The sequence below is a fragment of the Microtus oregoni genome, unplaced genomic scaffold (genome assembly GCF_018167655.1).
Source record: "Microtus oregoni isolate MIOR12 unplaced genomic scaffold, Mior012 000033F_ref0000390, whole genome shotgun sequence".
Classification (NCBI taxonomy): Eukaryota; Metazoa; Chordata; class Mammalia; order Rodentia; family Cricetidae; genus Microtus; species Microtus oregoni.
The window spans coordinates 28,171,672-28,197,078 of NW_024543092.1; the positions used below are offsets into that span (position 1 = coordinate 28,171,672).

The following is a 25,407-nucleotide window of genomic DNA, read 5'->3' on the forward strand; positions in this document are numbered from 1 at the left end:
ATTAAAAGAGGAACATCGAGAAGGAACAAATGAAGAGGAACATCATGAGAGCATTAGAGAGAGCTTAGAAAGAATAAATGGGAAATGATAAAAAGACTTATGGAGTTAATTTACCCTCAGTTATCTTTAGCCAGTTTTCTCCTGCTACAACAATCCTTCTGAATCCTAAGAGGCTTAAGGGTATTAGCACCCCAACATAAACCTCAATAAAATGTCTTTTGTCTTTTTTCAACTGTAAGATGTACATTTTTATAATTTATATATTGAAAATAATTTTGTACAAGCTTTAGCACTCAATTTCTAAATAAATTTTTAAACATTTCATTTGCCCAATAAAATACCTTACTTTGAATTCCCACTGCAAAAAAATTTGGGGTCATGCAGACCAACACCTGAGGTTAAGATGTCATAAATGCCAGTATTATCAATGCTTAACACTAGACTCATTGAAACAGGCTCTCACAAGCTTTTACTTAGATCCCATTTTTTGCCTTCAAATTTTATAAAGTCATTGTCTTTAACAGCTGATTAATACACTAATGTGTAAATGTATCACATTTTCTTCATCCATTCCTCATTTGACAGACATCTAGGTTGTTTCTAGGTTCTTGTTATTACAAATAAAGGTGTTATGAACATAGTTGACCAAGTTTTCTTGCATTGTGATGAACATTCTTTGGGTATATGACTAAGTATGATATAGCTGGGTTTTGTGATAGATTGAGTCCCAGTTTTCTGAGAAACTGCCATAAAATCATTTTGTTGTTGTTGCTGTTGTTTTGTTTGCTTTTCGAGACAGGATTTCTCTGTAACTTTGGAGCCTGTCCTGGAACTAGCTTTTGTAGACCAGGCTGGCCTCAAACTCACAGAGATTTGCCTGCCTCTACCTCCTAAGTGCTGGGATTAAAGGCGTACACCAACATTGCCTGACTGCCATAAAATCTTAACTAGAAAATAATTGTTTGGTTTTCTTTCAAATGAATAAAATAAAAAAAAAGAATAATCCTGAGTGAAATAACCCTGACCCAAAATGACAAACATGGTATGTATTCACTCATAAGTGGATATTATCTGTGCAACACACAATAATCTTGCTACAATCCAGAGACCATGAGAGACCATGTAACTAGCAGGATTCAAGTCGAGGGATGTTTGGATCTCCCTGGGAAGGGAAAGTAGAAGAGAGATTTTGTGAGTTGACTGCATGCAGGTGGGGATGAGAACATAAGTGTTCAGGTTAGGGTCACAGAAGGGGAGAGTACTGAAAGATACTACTGAAAAGTGAGGAGATTTTGAGGTCAGGTAAACATAGAGTGCAAGGGAATCTCCCAGGACTCTACTCTACCCTAGCTAAGGCTCCTAGCAATAGTAGATGTCCAAAGGAGGCTTTCCCCTTTCCTGAAAAAGGAGGGAGGAGGATCAGTTTCAGGGATAGGAACGGAGGGGTAAGAAATGCCTAGGATGAGTGGAGGAAGGAGAAATGCAGCAGGATGTAAAGTTAATTAATTAATATAAGAAAGATTTTTAGCTAATATATAAAATATTGGGCTTCAGGGCTAGTGTGATGGCATGTGCTCTCAAGCCTGAAGAAATGTATGTCCAGAACCCAAGTAATCAGAGAGAATCTGCTCCTTCAAGTTGGACACTGACCTTCCATCTCCTGTTATGGCCTGATTTCACCCTACACCAATACTCAAATAAGTAAATAAAAATATAAATAAAATTAAATAATGATTTTCATCATGACATTCACAAATGTACACATATATGTATGTATTCAATTGTAGATTTTATTTTGCCTCTGCAATATTAATTCCTCCATTATCATTTCTCCAGCCCCTCTTCTGTCTCTCCACTTTTTGTGTATTTCACATATACACAGATATGCAAATGCATGTATGTATCTATGCACAGATAAATTTAAAGTAAGTATATGATGACAATGTGTGAGATTTTTATTTCCTTCCATCTATAACTCTACTTAGCTACTTCTATAGTCTTCCCTTTCATAATTCCTCTTCTAGTCCAAGTAATTCATTGATAGATTAAGTAAATAGATAAATTATATATAAATATATTAATACACAGATAGATGGATAAATAGGTTACATTAGAGAGAAAAATATAAAAATGTAACATTCTTTCTATGTCTGATTCATTTTGCTTATTATAATTATAATAAGCTCTAACCACATTCTTGAAAATAGCATAATTCCACTTTTTATTTATTATTACAGTTCTAGATTCATATACAAGACAACTAAAAGTGCGTGTACATAAATTTTACAGAAATATTGTTCATCATAGCCATAAGCTGGTAATAAAATAAAAAATACCCACAAGGGAATGACTGTAGAGTAGGATACCTCTTGGTACTAAATCAGAACAAGTCACCAATAATGTAATTGCATGGCAAAATACCAAAACATTATGCTACAAGGTTAAAATAGATACATAAAATTGTTACTTTTATTCCAGAAACAAAATCTCTTTCCTCCTTAGTACCTATGGTATGGACATTTGTCATACAAAGAGAAAATTAAGGAGACATTGTGGGTTTCCAAAACTCTGATGAAAGAGAGGGTGTTTTATTTTATATTTATTTTTCAATTTTCTTTTTTTAAATTTTTTGTCAATTGCTTTCTTTATTTTTTTCAAGACAGGGTTTCTCTGCAACTTTGGAGCCTGTCCTGGAACTAGCTCTTGTAGACCAGGCTGGCCTAGAACTCACAGAGATCCATAAACCTCTGCCTCCCAAGTACTGGGATTAAAAGCATGCACCACCACAGCCCGGCTTGTCAATTGCTTTTTAATAGAGCTTCGGTACTACTGTTGGATACTCAACTGTCTATGGTTATATATACCCATAAGTTTTCCAGTGAATTAGTTTGCTACAGTTCAGCTCAGCTACAAATCTATATTCCGCCTCCAGTCTTCCTTCTTTATTTAATTTGTTTGCTTTTGTAATCAGAGTCAGGGTCTCACTATGTAGTTATAGCTGTCCTGGAACTCCCTGTGTAGACCAAGTTTGCCTTTAAATCAGAGAACCCTATACCTCTGCCTCCCAAGTGCTATGATTAAAGGTGTTTACTACCATGCTTGGCCAAGTACTTTAAGAGTGACTATTTCTCTAAGTAATTTTCTTTATATCTGTCTTTATTACTTTGTTAAAAGTAAGGAAATTCCAACCAAAACAATGATATAAATTGGATAATATAATAAACATATTTTAATATATGTACCAATGTACATTAATTCAAGTAATACAAATAATGAAATATTACTTCTGTTTGCTATTTTTTCTGTATTATGTCTATTATTTGAGAATTGATTAGCCTTTAAATATAAAATATCTATTTAATTTGAAATTCAACAAACAATAGAATTTAAAGTTCATTTTTGATGTGCAATTTTATTTTGACCATGGGGGAAGACTCTGGGAATACAATCTCCCAAAGGTCATTACTGTTTTATTTCCACTCCTTAACCAGCCTTCATAAGAAGTCAAAGAAAGAACATTTATTATCAAAGGCACAACAACCAGGTAGATTTCAGTAAAAGTGAAGACTTGGAACAATGAATATTGAGGTCTGCCACCCTGTGTTTAGGAGACCAAGGATTCTCTGGTATTAATTACTTATAATTACATAGTATTTCTGTGCTGTCTAAGGAAGAAATAAAAATATAATGTGAGTTAAAGTCCATTTGGAAAATATCAACAAGGTTAGTCCTTCTTCTCAATCTAAGAAAACAATGTTTGTGGAATGGAGTGAGGTATCAACTTTTTAGCTTTTATGATAAAATTCAAAAGTCCTGTTTTTTTTTTTTCAGAAAATGAAGTATAAGATTATAAAGATAATGGTAAGAAAATGATATATCTGTATGTGTGCTGCTTTAGAGATAGGGAGTAATAAAGGAAATAAGGAAATGCGAGGCACCGGAAAAAACATCAAGTCTCAAGTGCTGAAAAAAATTAAAAAGGGGCTTTTAGATTAACATTGTTATAGAGAAAGATTGCTTCCCTGAGTCCTGTGTGCTTTAGACAGGACAAGAACAGGATCAAGTTTGTTTCTAAATATTTACCTCTTCTAGAGAAACAAATCAAGAAGTATAGTATCATTTGCTCCAAACTCCTGGGATAGGAAATTATTGGTGTTGAATATTTTTTTAAATGAGTAAGATGCCAAAAGAATAATAGTTTATAAAAACCATCGATTGAGTTTGATTCCAAATGTTCTGAGACTATCATTGTTCCCTTGTATGTTTTCCTCATTTCTTTGTCGTACACAAAAGGAGACAGATGTATAGTGACTTTTCTACAATTCTAGGACAAAAACCTGAAGATATATAGCACATATGGCTTTCAGAAGCTCATGGTTGGCCTGCTCCTTCTGCAACAGACAACTGAAATTACATAATTCTGTGACTAAAAGAATTAAGCACAATGGATCTCGAAAGATTCATTCCCAAATGACAGCTTATCACCACAGACATTTATATCCATGTGTTAATTTGGGAAAAGATCCTGAAATCTCTATTAATCCAAACTTATCCACGTGGGCTTTCCCTTATGAATGACTCCCATTAGAATGTCTGAGATTTTACTACTAAGGATATCACTAATAAAATTAAAATTTGTCTTTTCCTTATACTCATTGCAGTTCAATTGATTGATAACCTCTTCCAGAAATATTAAATTCATAGTTGTCCACGTGGACTGACATAGTGTTATGCAACATGAAACAGGAAATAGGAGGATATAGGATTAAAAGCTGATGATAAATGCAGAATACTTCATCTTCTGTTTTTACTTTTATTTTTCTCTTTGCTTCATGTATGTATTTAAATATCACATCAAGGAAACTGCAGAGAAATCCTGGAATGTGCCTAGCTATAGCTGAAGAAATTACCTGGGACATTGCTTTCTTCTTGATTAAACACCAGAGCTGGCTTCATCTACAGCAGATTCTTCTATTATCATCAATTTTTATCATATTCATACATATACTCTTATCTTTGCCTCTTCAGCATTTTGTTTTCATTTTATGCTCATGGACTGATTTAATTTCATTGTAGAAGTGACATTTTATGACAAACAATAATGACAAAATTTGATATGACAAATGATGTGAGGGAAGTCTCATGGAGTTAAATGATTCATCTATCTAGCTTACAGTGGGAACATTTTAAAATCAAGTGTATCTAAATTAAGTTTCTTTCTACAATACCACATATTGATGTTCAATTCATGAGGTCAGATGAGAGACCATAGTGTCACTTCAAGATGATCCAATTTTTAGGGGAAGGGAAGCCTGCAGAAGTCATTGTGGTTTGTTACTTGTGATTTCTGAGTAGATATGATACCCAGGTAGGACGGTATGAAGCAGGGTAAATATGAGCAAACATTCTTTATCCTGTATAATTAATGCTGCAAGCATTTGCTGATATTTCAGACAGTATTGTGTTTGAAATTTAATAGATATTTTCTACAAAATAAGATCCAAGTACATTTAGAAGCTGACATATAATCTTTGAAACATAGAGAAGCAAATTCTTCAGGTATAATGTGAGACTGCGAGAATCAGCCTTATGTCTTAGGCCTTTACTTCTCATCTTAATTAAAAAGAACACTGGGACATATCACTGAGGTAAGTTGATCTGAACAGATGCATTTAAACTGATTTCAGAGAATGGAAGTCCTAAGTGCTCCCCTTCCACCTCTAGCCATCATAATTTTTCATTTATTATAAAATAAGAATGAGTGTTGATGATCTTTTTCATTTGTCTTTCAGGTAATTTAAAGTCTTTTTGAGATTATGCCCTCAAGAACTTATTCCATAGAAGAAGTAAACAATGTCAGTGAATTTATTTTCTGGGGCCTTTCTCAGAACCCAGAGATTGAAGAAGTATGCTTTGTGGTGTTTTCCTTCTTTTACATAGTCATAGTGCTGGGAAATCTCCTCATTATGGTAACAGTTTTCAGTGGCAATCTTTTCAAGACCCCCATGTACTTTTTCCTCAGCTTTCTATCGTTTGTGGACATTTGCTACTCCTCAGTCACAGCGCCCAAGATGATTGTTGACCTGCTGGTGAGGAGAAAAACTATCTCCTATGTGGGGTGCATGTTACAACTCTTTGGGGTTCACTTCTTTGGTTGCACTGAGATCTTCATCCTTACTGTCATGGCCTATGATCGATATGTGGCCATCTGTAAACCCCTCCACTACATGACTATTATGGACCGGGAGAGATGCAATAAGATGCTGCTGGGAACATGGGTGGGGGGGTTCTTACACTCCATTATCCAAGTGGCTCTGATGGTACAGCTCCCCTTTTGTGGACCCAATGAGATTGATCACTACTTCTGTGATGTCCACCCTGTACTGAAGCTTGCCTGCACAGACACCTACATTGTAGGTGTGGTTGTGACAGCCAACAGCGGTACCATCGCACTGGGAAGTTTTGTTATCTTACTAATCTCATATACCATTATTCTGGTGTCTCTGAGAAAGCAGTCAGCAGAAGGCAGACGCAAAGCCCTCTCCACCTGTGGTTCCCACATTGCTGTGGTCATCATCTTTTTTGGTCCCTGTACTTTCATGTATATGAGGCCTGATACTACCTTCTCAGAGGATAAGATGGTGGCTGTGTTTTACACCATTATCACTCCCATGCTTAACCCTCTTATTTACACTTTGAGAAATGCAGAAGTAAAGAATGCAATGAGGAAGCTCTGGGCTAGAAAAGTCACTTGGGAGAGGACTGGGAAATAGCAGAAAGTTATCATTAAGTAGGCAAACTTCAATTTCTTCAGCTTTGAATATTGTCATTGTTTAGTGAGACAACAATAGCAACCTCACTGGATTCAAAAGAGAAATGTTGGGGCACTGTGTTACACAGACGTAAGGTACAATAATCATGAACATACTGTAATATTTTATGTGCAGATAATTTTTGGAAATACGAATGGAAATGATTGTATTACTCGGTCATAAGAATGATCACATAAAATCATTGCTGTCTGCTCTTCCTAATTATTTAAGGGAGAATCCAATGAAATACTTAAGACTGTCTTTAGGTTTTAAAAATGTGGCATTTAAGTTTCTAGGAATTCAAACTGTGGTGGTAGCACATGCTTTTAATTCCAGCACTTAATAGCCAAGAGAATCTCTGTTAGTTCAAGGCTTCCTTATTCCACAGAGCAAGTTTCAGAATAGCCAGGGCTGTAAAGAAAAAACCTGTCTGGACAAATGAGGGGGAAAAGCTATATTTACCTATTACACTCTCATTGTATGTATATTGCATAAATGATCCTATACATGTGAAGGATCACATCCAAGTTAATGTCTTGACAGATTTCAGAAATCAAGGGGAACTAAGCTTCATAGCATTGAAACTGTGATACAGCCGGCAAAGAATGTAAAAATATATGGCAAAACAAAAGTTTAGTTTTAATAATTGGTTTTGGTAAATAATATTTTCTTTCATTATTAGTCATTTTCTTTTATTCCAACTATTAGAACACTGGATAGACTGATCTTATGATCTCTCAATTCAATTATACCATTCCACTCTACCCTTTCTCATTTCAGGCATAGATTATTAAGAATAAAATTTCCTTTCATTGGGATCCACAAACTCAGATTTATTTCATTAAGGCAAATGTTGAGTATAAATGTGTCTTTACCATTGCTTCATTGTATTTCTTAAAATCTAATTATTCAACTACTATTTCTCCCTATACATAGGTTCCAATTACATAGAAAATTGAATATAAATGTTATTCCTTGGGAAGCCTGTATTGCCTAATAATAAGAATGTTGCATTCTTGTGGTTAAATGTTCTTTTTTTAAGCAGTATGTATACTGGAGATGCTTGAAACCTTAGCACTGAAGAGGTGTGTATGTGGGCACAAGTGGGGTTGTCAGGGTGAGGATCAGAATTTCAGAGTCAACCCCAGCTACATAGCAAATTCATGGGCAGTGTATCAGAATGAGACCTTGTCATATCTGCTCATGTTCACTTTCCTGAGTCAGATCATCCCAGCAAGTTTCTTTCTCCCCATGTAAATAAAATTTGACACTTGACTATATCTTCCTGCCTCCTTTCCATATATTTTATCATTCTTCTTGCCATATTTCTAAATATCCCACTCTTTTTTAAACATTCCCAATCTCTGTCTTTTAGATTTGGAAAAAAAAACTCTCACTAAAATCTTTGCCTTCTCATGGATCCTTTTTGAAAGTGGGTTCTTGACCTTTAAATATAGAATCCTTTGTAAAAGAAATGGAGATAGTTGAAGAGATTTCAAGCCATATTTCTTTTAGAGTAGACTGTTGTACAGAAGATGAGCATCAGAAATATTATGTTTGAATATCTGAGGAACTTCTACTCTCTCTCTCTGGGCAGTAGCTCATCAGTTTTGAGGTGCAATGGACCCAACCCAGAGTTCCTGCCTACTGCACTGAATGTCTAAGGAGAAATAAAAGAAATGCCTATTAGTATCCTAAGATTATGTTGACTTATACTCCAGAAAAAGTTAGTTCCAACTGTTTCATTTTTCATGTCCATTTTTGTTGTAGCATTGATAAAATTATTTTTATTTGACATGTATATTTTGTTCAACATGCATACAGTATAAAAATGAATATTAAAAGCAGATACATTAGGCTATCCATGTCCACAGTCATTGTGTGTGTGTACATATGTGTGTGCATGTAATTATTTTGCCACAGGGTCTTATTTACTCTATAAGTACGGGGCAGATTTATGTAAAGAAGATATTGACACAACTAAAACAGTGCAGAAAAATATTGATTTCTATGCTCTGTTTTCAGTAAAGAAAAGCAAATTGTACATAAAGAATTTTCAATTTCTTTATTTTTTACATTTTCCCAAGTTTTGAGTTTTACACTACTTTGAAGACTTCCTATGCTCCATATTTGTAAAAAAAAAACAAAAACAAAAACAAAAAAACAAAGCAAAACAGTATATAATTGTTGCCTCATGATGACTTTTTAAATGGGGCTGTACGGTCTCATTTATGAACTTGAAGAATAGAGATATTCATCACCTGATTTGAAATGTTAAATTGAAGTAATATACAATAATTAGAGAACTGATAGATAATTAAATGCAGTGTTTTCCCATGTTAATAAGTGAGTGGCATTTACATAGAATTACATTTTCAGAAATAGAGTTTGTTTGACAGGATTATCATATGCAACACACATATTTTTTCATTTTTAAAAAAATTTAGTGCAATTCTCAAATGAAAGTAGCTAGGACCTATTTCTCATCATGGCAAATAACTCTGTTAATAAACAAGTTCAAGGTCGAGCTATATATTTTGTACAGTTTGCTATGGTAAGAGCATCATCATGATGATTGTGAACAGGAATATAAAGGAGAAGACATACAGATGTGTCAGTGCTTCAAGATCCTCTAGTACTTTTTTATGCAGAGCCTCAAACAATAAAGTAATAAAAAGGCACAAGCTAGCCAGCTCCTCTCTTAAACATTCCAACTTGAAGTTTACCTATTTTCTGTACTAGTACATGAAAGGTAGATATTGATTCAATAGATAGATTAAGATACAGCAAAGATCAGCCCCACCAGCTGGACTGCGACTGAAAAAGCATGGGATAAAACCGGAGTCTCTGAACAAGGCGAACAATGAGGGCTGATGAGAAGCCAAGGACAATGGCACAGAGTTTTGATCTTACTTAATGTGCTGGCTTTGTGGGAGCCTAGCCAGTTTGGATGTTCACCTTCCTAGATATGGACGGAGGGGGGAGGACCTAGGACTTACCACAGGGCAGGGAACCCTGACTGCTCTTTGGACTGGAGAGGGAGGGGGAGAGGAGTGGGGGGAGGGGGAGAAGGGTGGGAGGAGGGGGAGGGAAATGGGAGGCTGGGAGGAGGTGGAAACTTGTTTTTTTTTGTTTGTTTGTTTGTTTTTTCTCCTTTTCTCAATAAAAAGAAAAAGAAAAAAAAAGATACAGCAAAGAACTACAACATTTAGTTTTGGCAACACCCATGTTACATGGCATTCATAATGCCTCTATTCCCAAAATTGTCTCTAGCAGAGACAATCATGATATAAGAAAAAGCAAGTGCTTTGACATCACAGGCAGAAATAAACATAAGCACATAAATGAAAATGATAGTTTAGAAGAACATAAATGGAAGTGACGTGTGAATTACAAGTAAGGAGGGATTTGAGGAAGACCTCTGATGCACATTCTTAGAGTGAACAAGATGATGATGTAAAGAGTTATCAGCAAAGTCAGTGTTTCTTACAATGGCTACATGCACAGCATACTTCATGTCTTCTTATTGAAAACTCTGAGATCTGAATCCTGGTAGTCATGATGATGAATGATGACATGAAGCCTTTGTATACCCTTTTTGCATATGGTCTTCATGAGTACATAAGGAATATAAATGACAGACAACTTGCTGATATACAGAAACAAAAGTTACAACCACTATCCACATGGTTGCACTATACTTTATTTCAAATACTTTTATATCTGCTCCAGCTACTCTATCCTAGTAATACAGGGAACTCTAAAAGAATTCATATTTGTGATAAAATTATTCCTGTGTTGAGGATAAAAAATAGTAAACAATGTGATTAGATTGATCTGTTTTTATTTCAATCTCCTACCACAATTTCTTACACAATTAAATTATCATCTACATAAAAATTTATATCTGGATTAGGAACATGTACAGATTATATTATTAATTTTTGTTGTTAATGTAACAGGATATTGACGAAAGAATCTTTAAGAAGCGAAAGGTAATTTTGGCTCATGGTTTCAGAGACCCTTCAGTTCAACATGGCAGGGAAGGCATAGCAGTAGAAGCAACTCTATCTTTGGTGTCTAGAGCATGAGTTTGAATTTTCACCTTCCTTTTTAATTTGACAGAAAATGGGGAAAAAAGGTAGGATGTTCTTTTGTATGTTGGGAATACAAGTGAATATATGTTGTTCCCATTGGTTAATAATTAAAGCTCTTTGGCCTATGGCAAAACAGAGTATAGCTAAGCAGGAAATCCAAACAGATATACAGACAAACTAGGGCAGTGTCAAGAGGAATGTGAGTCAGCTGTCTAATAAGAGAAACACCATGTAGCTGCCAAAGGAAAAAGATGCCAGAGCATGAGAGCTAATCAAAAATGCCTGCAATTGGCCAAACCATTATATTTAATATTTACCTCTCAGTGTTTATTAATAATCAGTTGCGGGACTGATGGGCAGAAAAGAAACCTGTCTGGCAGAATCAAGCAAAACAGAGAAAACTTACAACTACATTAGGATACATTCTGTAGAGCCTCTGCCAAGGTGACGTGTGACACTGGGAGTATGAACTCTAAGCTGCACGTATGTATGTGTGAATGTATATGTATATATACATCTCTATATACATATATATAGAAACAGACAGCTATATATTAATGTATATAATATAATCATAGTAACAATCACAATATCAATTAAGAATAAAGACGCTTCCTGGTTTAATTATTAAGAATAAGAGTCAGGGGGCTGGAGAGATGACTCAGAGGTTAAGAGCACTGGCTGCACTTCCAAAGGTCCTGAGTTCAATTCCCAGGAACCACATGGTGGCTCACAACCATCTGTAATGAAATATACTTCCCTCTTCTGGACTGCAGGGACATATGCAGGCAGACCACTGTATACTTAATAAAAAATAAATCTTTAAAAAAAATAAGACTCAGGGCAGACAGAATTTCACCTTAGAGCCACCTGGCAGACTCTGGAGGATAAGCACAGCTCTGCCCCCGGTCTCTAGACTTGGGACAGAAAGAATTCCACCTAGGAGCCTGCCCAGCACCTATCACACCAGGCAGTCTGGGCACCTTTATGGTAAGTACAGAGTGGCAAAATGGGAGGGGGGGTGCAAAATACTGCACGTACTGAGGAGAGAGACAGATCTGAAGAGGTGGAAGGAAGAGAAGAATGAACTGAAGTACAGGCCCAACTTGAGACTCAGGGTCAGATGTCTTGATCTGGGCTTCTTCCAAAGGTCATTACTTGGTTTGTGACCCTAATGCAGATGTGGGGGTCTGTTGCTACTAAGCTTCATACTGAGGACTGCAGTCCAGGCTAAATCCTGAGACCATGCCGATCTTACAGGGTCTAGATGCCACACAGAGCCATACAGAACTGTGCGGCCTATAATGTAATGCAGTGTCATGGCGTCATCTAGTCCCAAACTGTAGAAGTAACCAGTATATGTATCTGTGGCCCTACCACAGCAAGGATCTGTGCTGATGTCAATAGCTTCTATTACCATCTAAGATTGAGTGGACCTGGGGACATACTGGTGTTTGGGGATGATGCTGTTTCTTTGATCATGCTGATCTGAGCAATCAATCCGGCAAGGCCAAGTAAGACCACAATGACATCCAGTTTGGGCTGTTGCCAAGGACCATGTATGTTTTCATGGTTCTACAACAGCCTGAGTCATTGTTGTTATTTGTGGCCCATGTTGCCACAAAGGACCACACTGTTTCCCAGGATCCCGGCCTCCACCTGTGATTTTCTTAAAGCCTGAGGGCTATGCTGCTGTTGCACCCATCCCAACCTGAGTAACATACGCTGTCACCCAGGGCCAGGGCCTCATATAATCCTGTGCTGCCACTGGGGCTATGTCTTGTTCCTTGGCTCTGCCTGGACCTACACTGATGTTCATGGCTCCTGAAACCACTGAATGCAGTGAGGATTGGGCTGTGTAGAATTGGCCCTACCTCTAACTACAACACTTTGGAGAGCAGAACCCTGCACCTCTCTCGGGCATCACAGAAAAACTGTTCCTGCAAGTGCGAATCGCATAATCTGTTCCTGAATATGCAAGAGTGGAGGAGCTAGCTCTCCCCTTGGTCTGTCATGCTGTGGTGTATGGGAAGAAAAGATACCCTCCTTGTTCCTTGCACTTCATCCCTTAACACCTACAGCAGGGTAGAAAAAATGGTCCCAGGATCTTGAAAGTGGGAGATTTGAACCTACCCCTCAATGGCTGTAGCCCTCAGCACGCTTGCACCTACCCTGGGCAGCATAGTAGAGCTGACCCCATTGACAAAGGCACAGGTAATCCAGCACCACAAATACACTTGGGAGATCTGACCTCATCTTTTGTCTGTCATATGGTGGAGGGAGCAATGGAGGGATGATCTCACTCCCTTGTAGTTTTTGAAGGCTTATTGGTGCTGCCTGTTGTGAAGTTCCTGTTTCCTGGGGGGCGGGGCAGGGGGCCAAGGGCAAGGAGTTAGAAGACAGGGAGGCAATGACACAGACTCAGAGATTCCAAAGCACAGGCTCTTTATTGTAAAAGGGTCAGGTATATTTATGGGCTAGGCAAGATAGAGCTGTCCTTGTTGGTGGGGCACAGGTGAGCATCCTGAGATTATAAAAGAGGGAGAACTGAAACAATCCCTTCCCCTGTCATCCTGCATGTGGTAACATGTGTGAAGAAAAAAATGCCCTTTCTCCCCTCACTTCATGACTCCTGTGGCAGATAAGATAGGTGGACCCAGGGCTACAGGAATAGGAAAACTTGCCCTGTACCTCACCAGCTGGAACACATGCAAGAGCAAGCATGGCACCTCACCTGGGCAGAATACTAGAAATGACCCTGCTGGCAAAGGCCCAGGTGAGCTGTGCATATAGGGATGAATGGAGTAGAGCTGCCCCCACCCTCCCTGGTATGCCACATTGTGATGAGGGGAATGGGAATAGGCTTTATTGTACCACTAGCCCCTAAATCATGGCACAGAGACTTATAATTGAACCTCAACTGTAGCTTCAGCTTGTTTCTAACTAGTTCTTAGGACTTAAGTTAACCCATTTCTTTTAATCTATATCCAGTCACAAAGCTTATAGTTTTTACCTATCTCGTCCTCCACATCCTGTTTCCTCTGAATCTGGCTAATCTCTTCACTATTCTTCATCAAGACCTTTCTGTCCCAAGAAGTCATGCCTAACCTCTTTCTACCTATCTATTGACCATACAGGTCTTTATTAAAGCAATCAGTGACACATCTTTACACAGTATAAAGGAAAATTCCACAGCACCCCTCATCACTTGGCGCCTATGACAGGCAGGAGAGTTAACCTCAGAGGCATGAGAACAGAAGAGCTGCCTCTGCTCCTCAGGAAGTACAAAGAGTATGCCCTGTACTTCATCTGGGCAAAACAATAGAGCTGGCTGTGGTGATGTGAGTACAGGTTAGCTGGACTCGAGCTGTGAGAGCAGGAAAAATGGTACTGCTCCTTGCTCTCTGCTTCATTGGGTGAGCTAGGCAGGGCAGTGCCTGAGAGCTCATCTGGATGCTGACAATGAAGGGAAGCTGGCAAGATGACCAACCCAGCTACTATGCAGGCCTAGAACAAGGACTAATAGGTAACCTACCCCAACAACTATCCCAACTAGGAACTTCTAGAACATGGGAGAAGATCTGCAGATCCAAAGCTACATGATCACTAGAACACAAGGCAACAAAAGGATATCCAAGAACCCGAGGCCCAGTGAGAGCTGACTCTCAACAGCATAGCCAAAGTCAGAGGCTTTGATCCAGATTGATGACTCAATGCAGTGAATACTTACAAGTAAATGTGTATTAACTAAAGGGTATACTGTGTGATTCAGGAGGCAACAACACCATAGCTTCCATTCTGTATTTTGTGGGGAGAGATAATTTCTTGACATTTTAAATTTTGCTTTTGGGGGAAGGTTGAAAGGCAGAGGATAGTAGCAAGGAAAGGAATGAGAGAATGAGATGCATGATGTGAAATTCACAAAGAAGCAAAAAAAAGTTTCAGAAAAAGAATAAAGAGTGTGTGACAAGGAAGAACATGCTCACTCATGCTAACACACATACACACACACTCAAAAATAACACACAATGACTGCACCTTATAAGAAAACATCTACAAATTTATGAATATAATACATTTATTTGAATGAAGGTTTTGTTAATGGAAAAGTCATGAGAAAACATATCATCTGTAATAAAGGAAGTCATTTGAAAGAGGATAAACATTACAGGCTCTGAATGTAAGTTGTTTCCCCTAAACATGGGCCTACTAGCAATGAACATTTATTAAAACATGAATGAGATAAATATTCACTTCCTCTTCCTATGTCTTCTTTTACAAAACATCTTGGTATTCACTTCAGGATTTATCCATTATCCCATTCTCTAGAAGGAACCAAATCACCACTCCCAGGACATTGCTATTCTAATCATATAATTGAAAGATAAAATTTTTTTATTAAGATAAATACAATTGATTCCTTATATATCACCCGAGACTTTTCTGCTCCAGAGCTTCCTCATGGCATTTTTCACTTCTGCATTCCTCAGTGTGTAAATCAGAGGGTTGAGAAAGGGTGTACAAATTGTATAAAACACTGATATCATCTTGTCCATGGGAAAGGTGGATACAGGACGTGTGTACATAAATATGCAAGGCACAAAAAACATGACTACAATGATGTGGGAGATACAAGTAAAGAGGGCCTTTTTCCTCCCTTCAGCACTGTGGTTTCTCAAGGAATAAAGGATGATTACTTATGAGACCATGAACATGAGAAAACTCACAGTGCAAAGGATCCCAGAACAGTAGGAAAGGCCTGGCCCTCAGGGAACGGGACTGGAGAGTAGAGTGTGGTAAAGCGGGGGCTCCCATAGCTTGGGGCACCAAAATGGGGCCCTGGGGGTAGAGGAAAAGATAGGGCCTCCCCCAAAAGGGGACCCGGTAGCCTCATACTCTTCTCGTTGGGAATAATCAGTGCTATCGTTTGCCCTTCTGGGACGATTACAGAACCACACTCGGACCACATCCTTCTCCAGGTCGAGCTGCTTGGCGATAATGCTTATCTGCTGAAGGGTGGGCTTTGGGCACTGCATAAACATGCTCTCCAGGTTCCCCCCAGTTCTCAATGCTCGCCGGCTTTCCCTTTTGAGCCTGCACCAGGGTCTCCACTTTACATATCTCCTTGAAGGTTCTCCTTGTTGTGGACTTCCTCTACCCACTTCTCCAGCAGGGGGCGCATCTTGCACATGTTCTTTTTTTTTTTTTTTTTTTTTATGAGACAGGGTTTCTCCGTAGCTTTTTGGTTCCTGTCCTGGAACTAGCTCTTGTAGACCAGGCTGGCCTCGAACTCCCAGAGATCCACCTGCCTCTGCCTCCCAAATGCTGGGATTAAAGATGTGTGCCACCACCTCCCAGCATTGCACATGTTCTTGAAGCTGAGCTGCAGTGCTTCAAAGCGGCAGATGGAGGTGTGGCTGAACACCTTTCCAAAGAGAACACCCAGGGTGTACCCCAAGGTGATCCTCTTCTGCTTCAGCACCTTGAAAAACTGCTCTAGCTCCTTCTGCAGATCTTTCATGTCCTGGGACTCCTCGGGACTTAGTTCCACCTTGTCCAACTTCACCACACTGGGGCAGACAGTGCCAGGCTCAGGGGAGGCTCCCTCTGAGTTGCTCTCCGCTCTTGCTCCTGCCTGATCCTCAGGCTGCTCTTATTCTTAAAAAAAAAAAAAAATATCCCTGGCAAAGCCACAGAGAAACCCTGTCTCGAAAAACCAAAAATATATATATATATATATATATATATATATATATATATATCCCTGGGGTCCCCCGCCCCGCAGCAAACTCCGGCGGGTCCCAGCAGTGCCGGGCGCTGGCTCTAATGTCCGGCACCCGAGCAAGCGGCTACAGCTTCTAACCAGCGGGAGGGCATGCACGGGGAGGGTCAGACATATAAACACAGAAAATAGCCATAAATGTTTATTAAAAAGGGGGAGGGAGGGAGAGAGAGAGAGAGAGAGAGAGAGAGAGAGAGAGAGAGAGGGGGGAGAGAGAGGAGGAGAGAGGCAGAGCCCCGTGTGTACACCAAGGAGGAAACAGGAAGAGGGAGCAATGGCGGGTGAGGTCAGAGTTTAAAAGGAGTGGGCGTGGACAGGGCAGGGACCGAAAGAATAACAGCTGCGAAGTCTCCAGGCCAACTTGGGGCACTAGGCCCAGTCCAACCTGAGGTCCACAGTATGCCATCCCTCCACAGAATTTATACGGCGGGGAACAAGGGGAGATCCCCAACACCTCTGAGCCTGGCCCAACCCCTGGCTTATCACCCAGCCTGGCTCCAGCCCTCCCAACCCATCACCTCCACCACGTGGGGGTGAGAAGGCAAACTCTGAAGCCAGGTGTCCAGCCATAGGGAAGGCAGGCACCCCAAGCCGGGGGCCTGACAGAAGGAGGGCTCACCTAGGGACAGCTTAAACCTCTCTCCCTCCAAACATGCTAATTTTTAACTAGATACCTGGAAATTGTGGTGAAAACACACTGAAAATTAGCTATCTAGCAATTTCAGTAAAAAGACACATTGAAGAATATATTTTTCTTAAAATAACATCCAATTGTTTTAAAACCTTCATCTAATAATTTCTCATTTATACTTGAAATGTTTCCATACCCCGATATTAAGTCTCTCTGTAGATGCAATAAATCAGATCCAGCTGAATTAAAAGTCTAGGGTTAATGTGCAAAGCAACTTCTGGGTGGCCTCAGTGATATTTTCTATATGTTTTCTATATGTTTTCATTTTTTACTTGGTTTTTGTGTTAAGAAGATTCATTCCAAAATAGTATCTTTTCTCTGCATTAAAATTCTTCTATGAGAAATTCTGAAAAGCAATATGAAAAGAATACAACTAAGATTTGTTCCACCCTATCTGCATGTGTCTCCTGTAATTTTTCCTAAGCCATTGTCATTTCCTTTTCTGCTTCAGCTGTTAACTCTCTGTGACTATACAAATCTTTGTCATCATTTAAGGTTTTGTTTAAATGACTTATTAGATAAGGTGTTATCCCAACAGCTGGTCATAGACTGGAAATGTCTCCCTACAATTTTTAGAAATCATTAAGAGTTCCTTGTAGGGATAAGTCCCGCCCCTTAAGCGGCGTGTTCGCCTCGGGCTAATGTCTGCCTATAAATTTGGCGAGCAAGCTCCGAGCTGCGCGCTTCTGCTTTCCTGGTCTCCGCGGGAACGGTGGTTCTGTAAGTCTATTTCTACATTAAAGCTATATATATATATATATTTACACTCTGTCTGCATTCGTTTACGCCGCTACATTTTGGCGCCCAACGTGGGGCTATTTTGCCCCCGACTCAAGCGGGTAGCCCGCTAGCTAACACAGCACCCTCCCCGGTGCTGTTTTTCAGTTCGTGACTCCGGCCCAGTGCCGAGTCCGAGACACACTCGGCGACACAGGCCCATTCTGCCTGCCTTGGCTAAGTTTTGCAGCGGAACCCCACTGCCTGAATTAGCAGAAGCTCAAGTACTTGCGGTTTTGCAACAAAAGCTGCCACAGTGTCAGATTTGGTCTGTTACAAAGTGACTTGGCCGGTTGTGGTGGCGCACGCCGGTAGGATTTGCTGAAGGAGGCAGAGGCAGGAGGATCACAAGTTTGAGGCCGGCCAGGCAGTGGTAGAGCACGCCTTTAATCCCAGCACTTGGGAAGCAGAGGCAGGCAGATCTCTGTGAGTTTGAGGCCTGCCAGGCCTTGGTAGTGCACGCCTTCAATCCCAGCACTTGGGAGGCAGAGACAGGCGGATCTCTGTGAGTTCAAGGCCAGCCTGGTCTACAAGAGCTAGTTCTAGGACAGGCTCCAAAAACACAGAGACCACCACTGTCAGGAACCGATCTTTGCAGGTAAAAAAATTTTCTTTTATAAATAAAATGTCTGAACACATTACTGTTCAAGAATTTAATGATTTTTTTAATTGTACCATGTGGGAGATTTTACAAGAGGTGTCTATCACCCCACATATATGGATCCTTCTGGGAGTCGTAGTTTTCATTGGCACCAAATGGTTTGATAATAGAAATATGATAAAGTCTTTACGAGACGAATCCAGGATTCTTAAGGTAGAGATTGAACGCTTAAAAACAATTGAGAATGACAACAATCTTCTCAAGAATCAGTTTGAAGTTCTCCAGGCTGATAACAATCTTATCAAGAATCAGTTTGAAGTTCTCCAGGCTGATAACAATCTTCTCAAGAATCAGGTTGAAGTTCTTCAGGCTGATGTTAAGGAGAAATTCATTAGTATGGAAGAGGGAACAGCTGATCTGGACCATAAGATTCAGTCCCTTTCTGTTGGAAAGGAAACATTAACTGAGAGAATCAAAACTGCTGAATGTGACAATCGGATTTTGTCTAAAGCTTATGACAGATTGACGGAAAGATTGTCAATACAAGAAGGCACGGTTTATGCCATAAAAATTATGTCCAAAGATGAGATGTTATCTCTAACGGACAAACTTCATACATTAGAATCCTCAATGAAGGCTTTGGAACATAATTCTGGACAGGAGTTTCAGACATTGCAGAAGGCAATGGTGAACAGAATTGAAAAGATTGAGGAATTTCTAAATTCTGATGAAGAAGAGCAAAGGGTAGAAAGGCAAATTTTAACTACATCTGTGGGTAAGTCTCTCCGGGACAATTTCCACAAAGCTCTACCTACAGCTCTACCTGCCTTTCCAGTAATAACAACAGAGAAGGTGATTGGTTCCAAAAACCCTAGGGTCATCAAGGAGGATACATGGGAGCCTGTGCGTATGAATGATCTCAAGGAAATAAAACAGGCTGTCATGACTTTTGGGATGCAAGCCTCTTTTGTTAAAGAGATGCTAAGATCTTGGGCCACGACAAGCAGAGCAACCCCCTCAGACTGGCTCCAGCTGAGCTCTGCGGTACTCGAGAGTGGACCGCAATTGAAATGGAAATGCTTATTCAGGCAAGAGGCTAGACTCTTAGAACAGCAGGAAAAAGCGAAGGGAATTGACATTTCCCTAGATCAAATTCTAGGTGAAGGGCCCTTTTCCGATCCTCAGGAACAAGCTAATTTGGATGAAAACACACTCTCCATGTGTACTACAGCAGCCTTAAGGGCTTGGGACAGGGTACAAGACCCAGGACAGAGAATGGAATCATTTGTCAGAGTTAAACAGGGTCAGAGAGAACCCTTTAGTGACTTTTTACAAAGATTAACTAAGGCTGTACAAATAGGAATATCTGACCCAGAAGCAAGACGTATAATGATTGAGTCTTTGGCTTATGAAAATGCAAATGTGGAATGCAAAAGGATTTTGGGTCCTTTAAAGCTCAGATCAGCGCCGTTGGAAGAATGGGTCTTGCATACACTCAATGTTGATACATTTGATTATGGCACTGAAGCATGGGTAGAAGAAGCAATTTCCAATGGTAAAAGGAGACACCAGAATACCAAATGTTTTAATTGTGGAAAAATGGGTCATATTAAAAGGAATTGTAAACAACGGGTTTTCAGAAATAATAATAATAATAATAATAATAATAATGCATCTTTCAGAAATAATAATAATAATGCATCTTCTAGAAATAACAGAAATAGGAGGACTCAGCCTTCAGGTTTATGTAGAAGATGTGGAAAGGGCAGACATTGGACGAATGAATGCAGGTCTACAAGAGATAGACAAGGCAACCTGATACAGCCGGGAAACGTGAGAGGGGGGGCCTCACAGGCCCCCATGGCAAACATGGTTCAGTCATATCCAGTTTCTGCAGAGAACGTGCCTCATCAGGACAATTAGGAAGCCCCATGCCTACTGTTACAAGCAATAATGATCAGAAAGATAAGTTACGTGTGTTTTGGCAAACTTCTATAAATGATCAAAGACCTAAACTGAGAGTGTGTGTAAATGGCATTTTTATTACTGGCCTGCTGGACACAGGTGCTGATGTAAGTATCATTACCCCAGAATCTTGGCATCCGTATTGGCCTCTTCAGAATGTAAATGTTCAGCTCCTGGGAATTGGAACCCTATCTCGAGTAAGGCAGAGCACGAGATGGGTTGAATGTATAGGGCCAGAGGGACAAATAGGAAAATTAAAGCCATATGTAGCCAATATTGCAATGAATTTATGGGGTCGTGACCTATTACAACAATGGAATACTGAAATTAACATCCCTGCTAAATCTAGAGCCTATATTTCTGAGAATAATATTAAAAGATATTACAAACGGAGAAAACCAGCCATTCGGGCTATACAAGAACAAGCAATTGATGTCCCTTCAGAGATACCAACAGCCTTGCCTCTAAAATGGTTGACTGAGAAACAGGATGAGACGCTGTTCATTTCTTCTATTCCGATTTGGTATGATGGACCACGCCCTCCTGAAGGGTTGGTGTGAACACCTTCAGAAAATTGCTTCGCTCAACTGCCAACTGAGATGAAGCTAGCACACAGGTTTACCATGAAAGACCTAATTAACGACGCCCCCATTCAGCAGGAAGCAGTTTGGAGAGAAAAAACTGCGCCCATGTTCCCAAATATGGTTTATAAACGTTCTTTTACACTTAAAGGGGGATATGATATAGATATGAATAATTTACATTAGTATAGATTTTGCTTTATGGATAGAGATTTAAGGTCAATTTTGTTATATATATATATAAGTATTTCTGATTTTGATTAAGGTATTGTGATTGTGTAGTTCATTTAAAATATGTACTGTATAATTAAGAAATATAGGTTGTTAATGGATAATCATCGATAATAGTAAAGCTTGTAGTCATGTTAGTTAGATTTTCTAGATATATAGAGATATATTTTAGATAGACATTCATGTCTTTCAAAGATTACAGAATAGGACATTTAATGTTTTAATAACTGAGGACTTTTCATGACAATGAGACACTCTGCTCCTGGCAGCACCAATCTACTTCAAGAGGAAGATGGGCATCGAAGAGGCTCGTTATGGAGTTTTGATAGCCATTTGGGCAAGAAACTGCTCTTGCCTGGACTGTTGCATAAAATGGACACAGAGAACCCACAGAGAGAGGACTACTGAACTTGCCTAAGGTGAGATGATCTTTCGGGGTTTCTGATTCATGAAAGAGTCTGAGACATTCTGCAGGACACAACAGATAGTGACTGAACTGACTTTGAATTTTCCTGCTTTATGGAAATGTCTGCTGGATACCATGGGCCTGAAGGCTGAAGATGGATGCCCCAACGGTACAAAAGAACTTTGGGTGACTGTCCAGGCAGCGAGATGTCTTTGTCATTTCTAGAGTTTGAAGTTTCTTAGTTCTTGTTTACTTAGGTAATATATCTTTCTGGAGTCTTTGATGGAGTTAAGAATAGTTAGTTATAGTTTTCCTTAGTTATGATAAAGATTATTGTAACTTTTACTTGATAACTGTTTTGTTATATGTAATTTTGCTATGTTAAAGCCTTTTTTTTTGTTTAAACTGAAAAAGGGGAAATGATGGAGGAAGGTCTTTGGCTAATAAAGGCACTGCCCTGGCCCATTTTATTGGTTAGGACATAGGTAGGTGGAGTATTCAGACCAGAACACTGGGAGGAAGAGGAAGTGAGGTCAGAGACTCCACAGCTCTCTCGGGAGCAGACGCCTGAGAGAGAGATGCCATGCCCCGCTCCCGGGATGAAGCTCCGACCCAGGATGGACTAGACTAGAATCTCCCCGGTAAGCGCACCTTGGGGTGCCATACACAGATGATTAGAAATGGGTTAAATTAATATGTGAGAATTAGCCTAGAAGAGAATGGGCCAAGCAATGATTAAAAGAATACAGTTTGTGTGTTGTTATTTCGGAGCATAAGCTAGCCATGTGGGCGGCCGGGTGTGGGGGACGCAGCCCTGCCGCCCCATATTACTACAGTTCCTAACCTGTCTCTCCTAATTTTTGCCTTCTGTGCCCTAGGTTACCCATTCTGTAACCTAGGTAATTAACAGAATCTCCTTTGAATCTTTTCAGGAGCAATTTGTAATCCCCATTTAGGCAAAAATATCTTTACTTACTCAAACAATCTTTTTAAAGTATCTATGTTTGAGTCAAATAGCAAAATTTCATCCATGTAATGGTATTTTATAGATTTATAGAATTGCTTATGTATTATTGCCAATGGTTCATTTACAAAGTATTAACACATGCTGGTGCTATTGAGCATTCCCTGTGTGAGTACAGTCTACTGATATCTCCCAGTATGCTGAGAGTTAATATGTGTAGGCACTGTGAAGGCAATTTTTTCTCTATACTTTTCCCGGTATGGTTAAGAAGCAATCCTTGAAGTCAATAAATATAAGAGACCATCTGCTGGGTAACAGAAAAGGAAGAGGAAGTCCAGACTGTAGAGTTCCCATAGGTTGAATTACTTTCTTGATAGCCCTGAATGGCTGCTGACCTTTGTGCATAATACTTTATTACATCCTTCCCAGAATTATGAGTTCCTGATACTGCAGGAATGTTAATCTGGGTATTCCAGTGTTGTAGCATGTCACGGCTCCATAAATTAATTGCAATATCAGCTACATATGGCCTTAGCATTCCACTTTGACCATCTGGCTCCGTACAGTAAACCCATCTCGTGCTTTGTTTAAGTAGAGATATGGTTCTAATTTCTAGTAATTGAACATCTGCCTCTTGAAGAGGACAATTTGGATGCCAAGATTCTGGAGTGATGACATTCACTCCTGTGTCAATGAAACCATCAATCATAATTCCATTTATACATATTCTGAGTTTTCTTCTCTGATCATTTATAGAAGTTTTCCAAAACATATGCTTTTCATTTCCTAATGGAATTTCTGATTTATCCTCTAAATTTTATTCATTTAGAACCTTATGATCTTGTACAGAAACTTCTAGAGTTTTTAATTGTCCTGGTTTGACATGTCCTCCACGGTTACTGGGAATGACTGTGCCACTTTGGGCATGGTGGCTTGCGAGAGGCCCCTCAGGGAGTTTCCCTATGGTATATGGTTGCTTTGTCTATCTGTTGTTGATCTGCATTCATTCATCTAATGTGTTACTTTACCACACCTTCTACATACACCTGAATGCTGAGGTTTCCATCTTCTGCCATTTCCAGATGAAGTGTTATTCCTAGAAATACCTTGCCTGTAATTCCTTTTCAGATTTCCAAATTTACCACGATTCAAACATTTGTTAGGGTTATGTCCCCTTATCACTTTACAAAGTGCCAATCCTACCCAAGATTCATCATCGTAATTAAAGGTCTTAAAAATTAAAAATAATTTCCTCAATCATTTTAAATTTTTGTATCATTGTCTTTCTTAAATCATGAATCTCCTTACCTGCTTGTGTCTCTAGGGATTCAAGTAAGATATCAGTTTTTTGTTCCCCATTCTACACCTGTGATTACAAGGTCTTCATGTTTCCTTTTAAAGATAATATCTCCTTCTTGACCTGCCCCTGGATATCATGTAAGTTGCCATCCTGGAAGTATATCCTGTCTGTTTCTTTGTCAAAACTCGGCAATAACTCCTGAAAGTTAAATTCAACAGCTTGCAACCTTTCATGTAAATTCCTAGTACCATTATATAAAAAGTCAATTTTGCCAATCATCGAATTTGTGTTATCACTTAATGCCACATACTTCCACAATGATATAACATTAAGAAGGAGACTAAAACCTAATAAGTACATAGAGGTACCTCCAGAGGCATATAGGCCACTTGTGATTTCTGCCAACGTGCCAGCAAAAGACACGGCTAGAGTCCCCTTGAAAAAGAAACCTGCAGTTTAGCTGTCAGCCAGCAGATGGTGCTGTTTCTGAGTTGCAACTGGAACCGCTGCAGGCGTTCAAAAAAATCCTGTTATTTTTGAAATACTGGCAAAAACGAGTCAATTGAGAGGTCAGATGGACACAGAGAGAAAATCCATAGGCCAGGCACAGAGCACAAAAAGTCAGAGTTCCTAGTGGCCAATAGACAAGGCAGCCAGGCCTATCGCGTGGCGCTCTTTTCAACCCTATGCAGAGGGTTGTGATACAGCCACTGCACTGCTGCTAAATAGTCCGAGTGCTGTGGGCCCTGTGTCCCTGTATTGTGATTAAGGGTGCTTGCAATCAGCATGGTTGCTGTGAATTCAAAGGGAGATTTTTGGCTTAAGTGGTTTTTATCTTTGGCAACCGCTTGCGCTTGAGCTGTTTGAGTCATGTTGCAAGGGGGAACTTAAAACCTGATCAGTATAGATCAATTTTTTTTCTTGCAGAGACTTTCCATACCTGTGGGTCCCCGGAACTACAAGATCCCCTGTGGCAGTAGGCAGCATAAATGCTGTAGGTTCCAAATGGTGGTGGCGGTCCATGTGGCAGCAGACAGTGGGCCCTGGGAATAGCCAGTCCCAGGCAGAGATGGCTGCCGTTCCTAGAGCAATGACCTGAGCAGTGGTTGCAGGTCATGTGGTGGCAGGCAGTGGGCTGTGGGAGCAGCCAGTTGCAGGCAGAGGTGTATGTCTGTCCTTGAACATTGGCTGGTACCAGGC

General features: G+C 39.7%; 1 protein-coding gene and 1 pseudogene across 1 annotated transcript; one reads left to right on the top strand and one right to left on the bottom strand.

Annotated features, from left to right (window-relative positions):
• Positions 1-5,816: 5,816 nt before the first annotated feature.
• On the top strand, positions 5,817-6,773 carry LOC121466513 (olfactory receptor 4S2). The gene has a single exon (XM_041680255.1). It carries the CDS (start codon positions 5,817-5,819, stop codon positions 6,771-6,773), a length of 957 nt encoding a protein of 318 aa, XP_041536189.1.
• An 8,859-nt stretch (positions 6,774-15,632) lies between these two features.
• On the bottom strand, positions 15,633-17,261 carry LOC121466419 (annotated as a pseudogene).
• Positions 17,262-25,407: the final 8,146 nt, after the last annotated feature.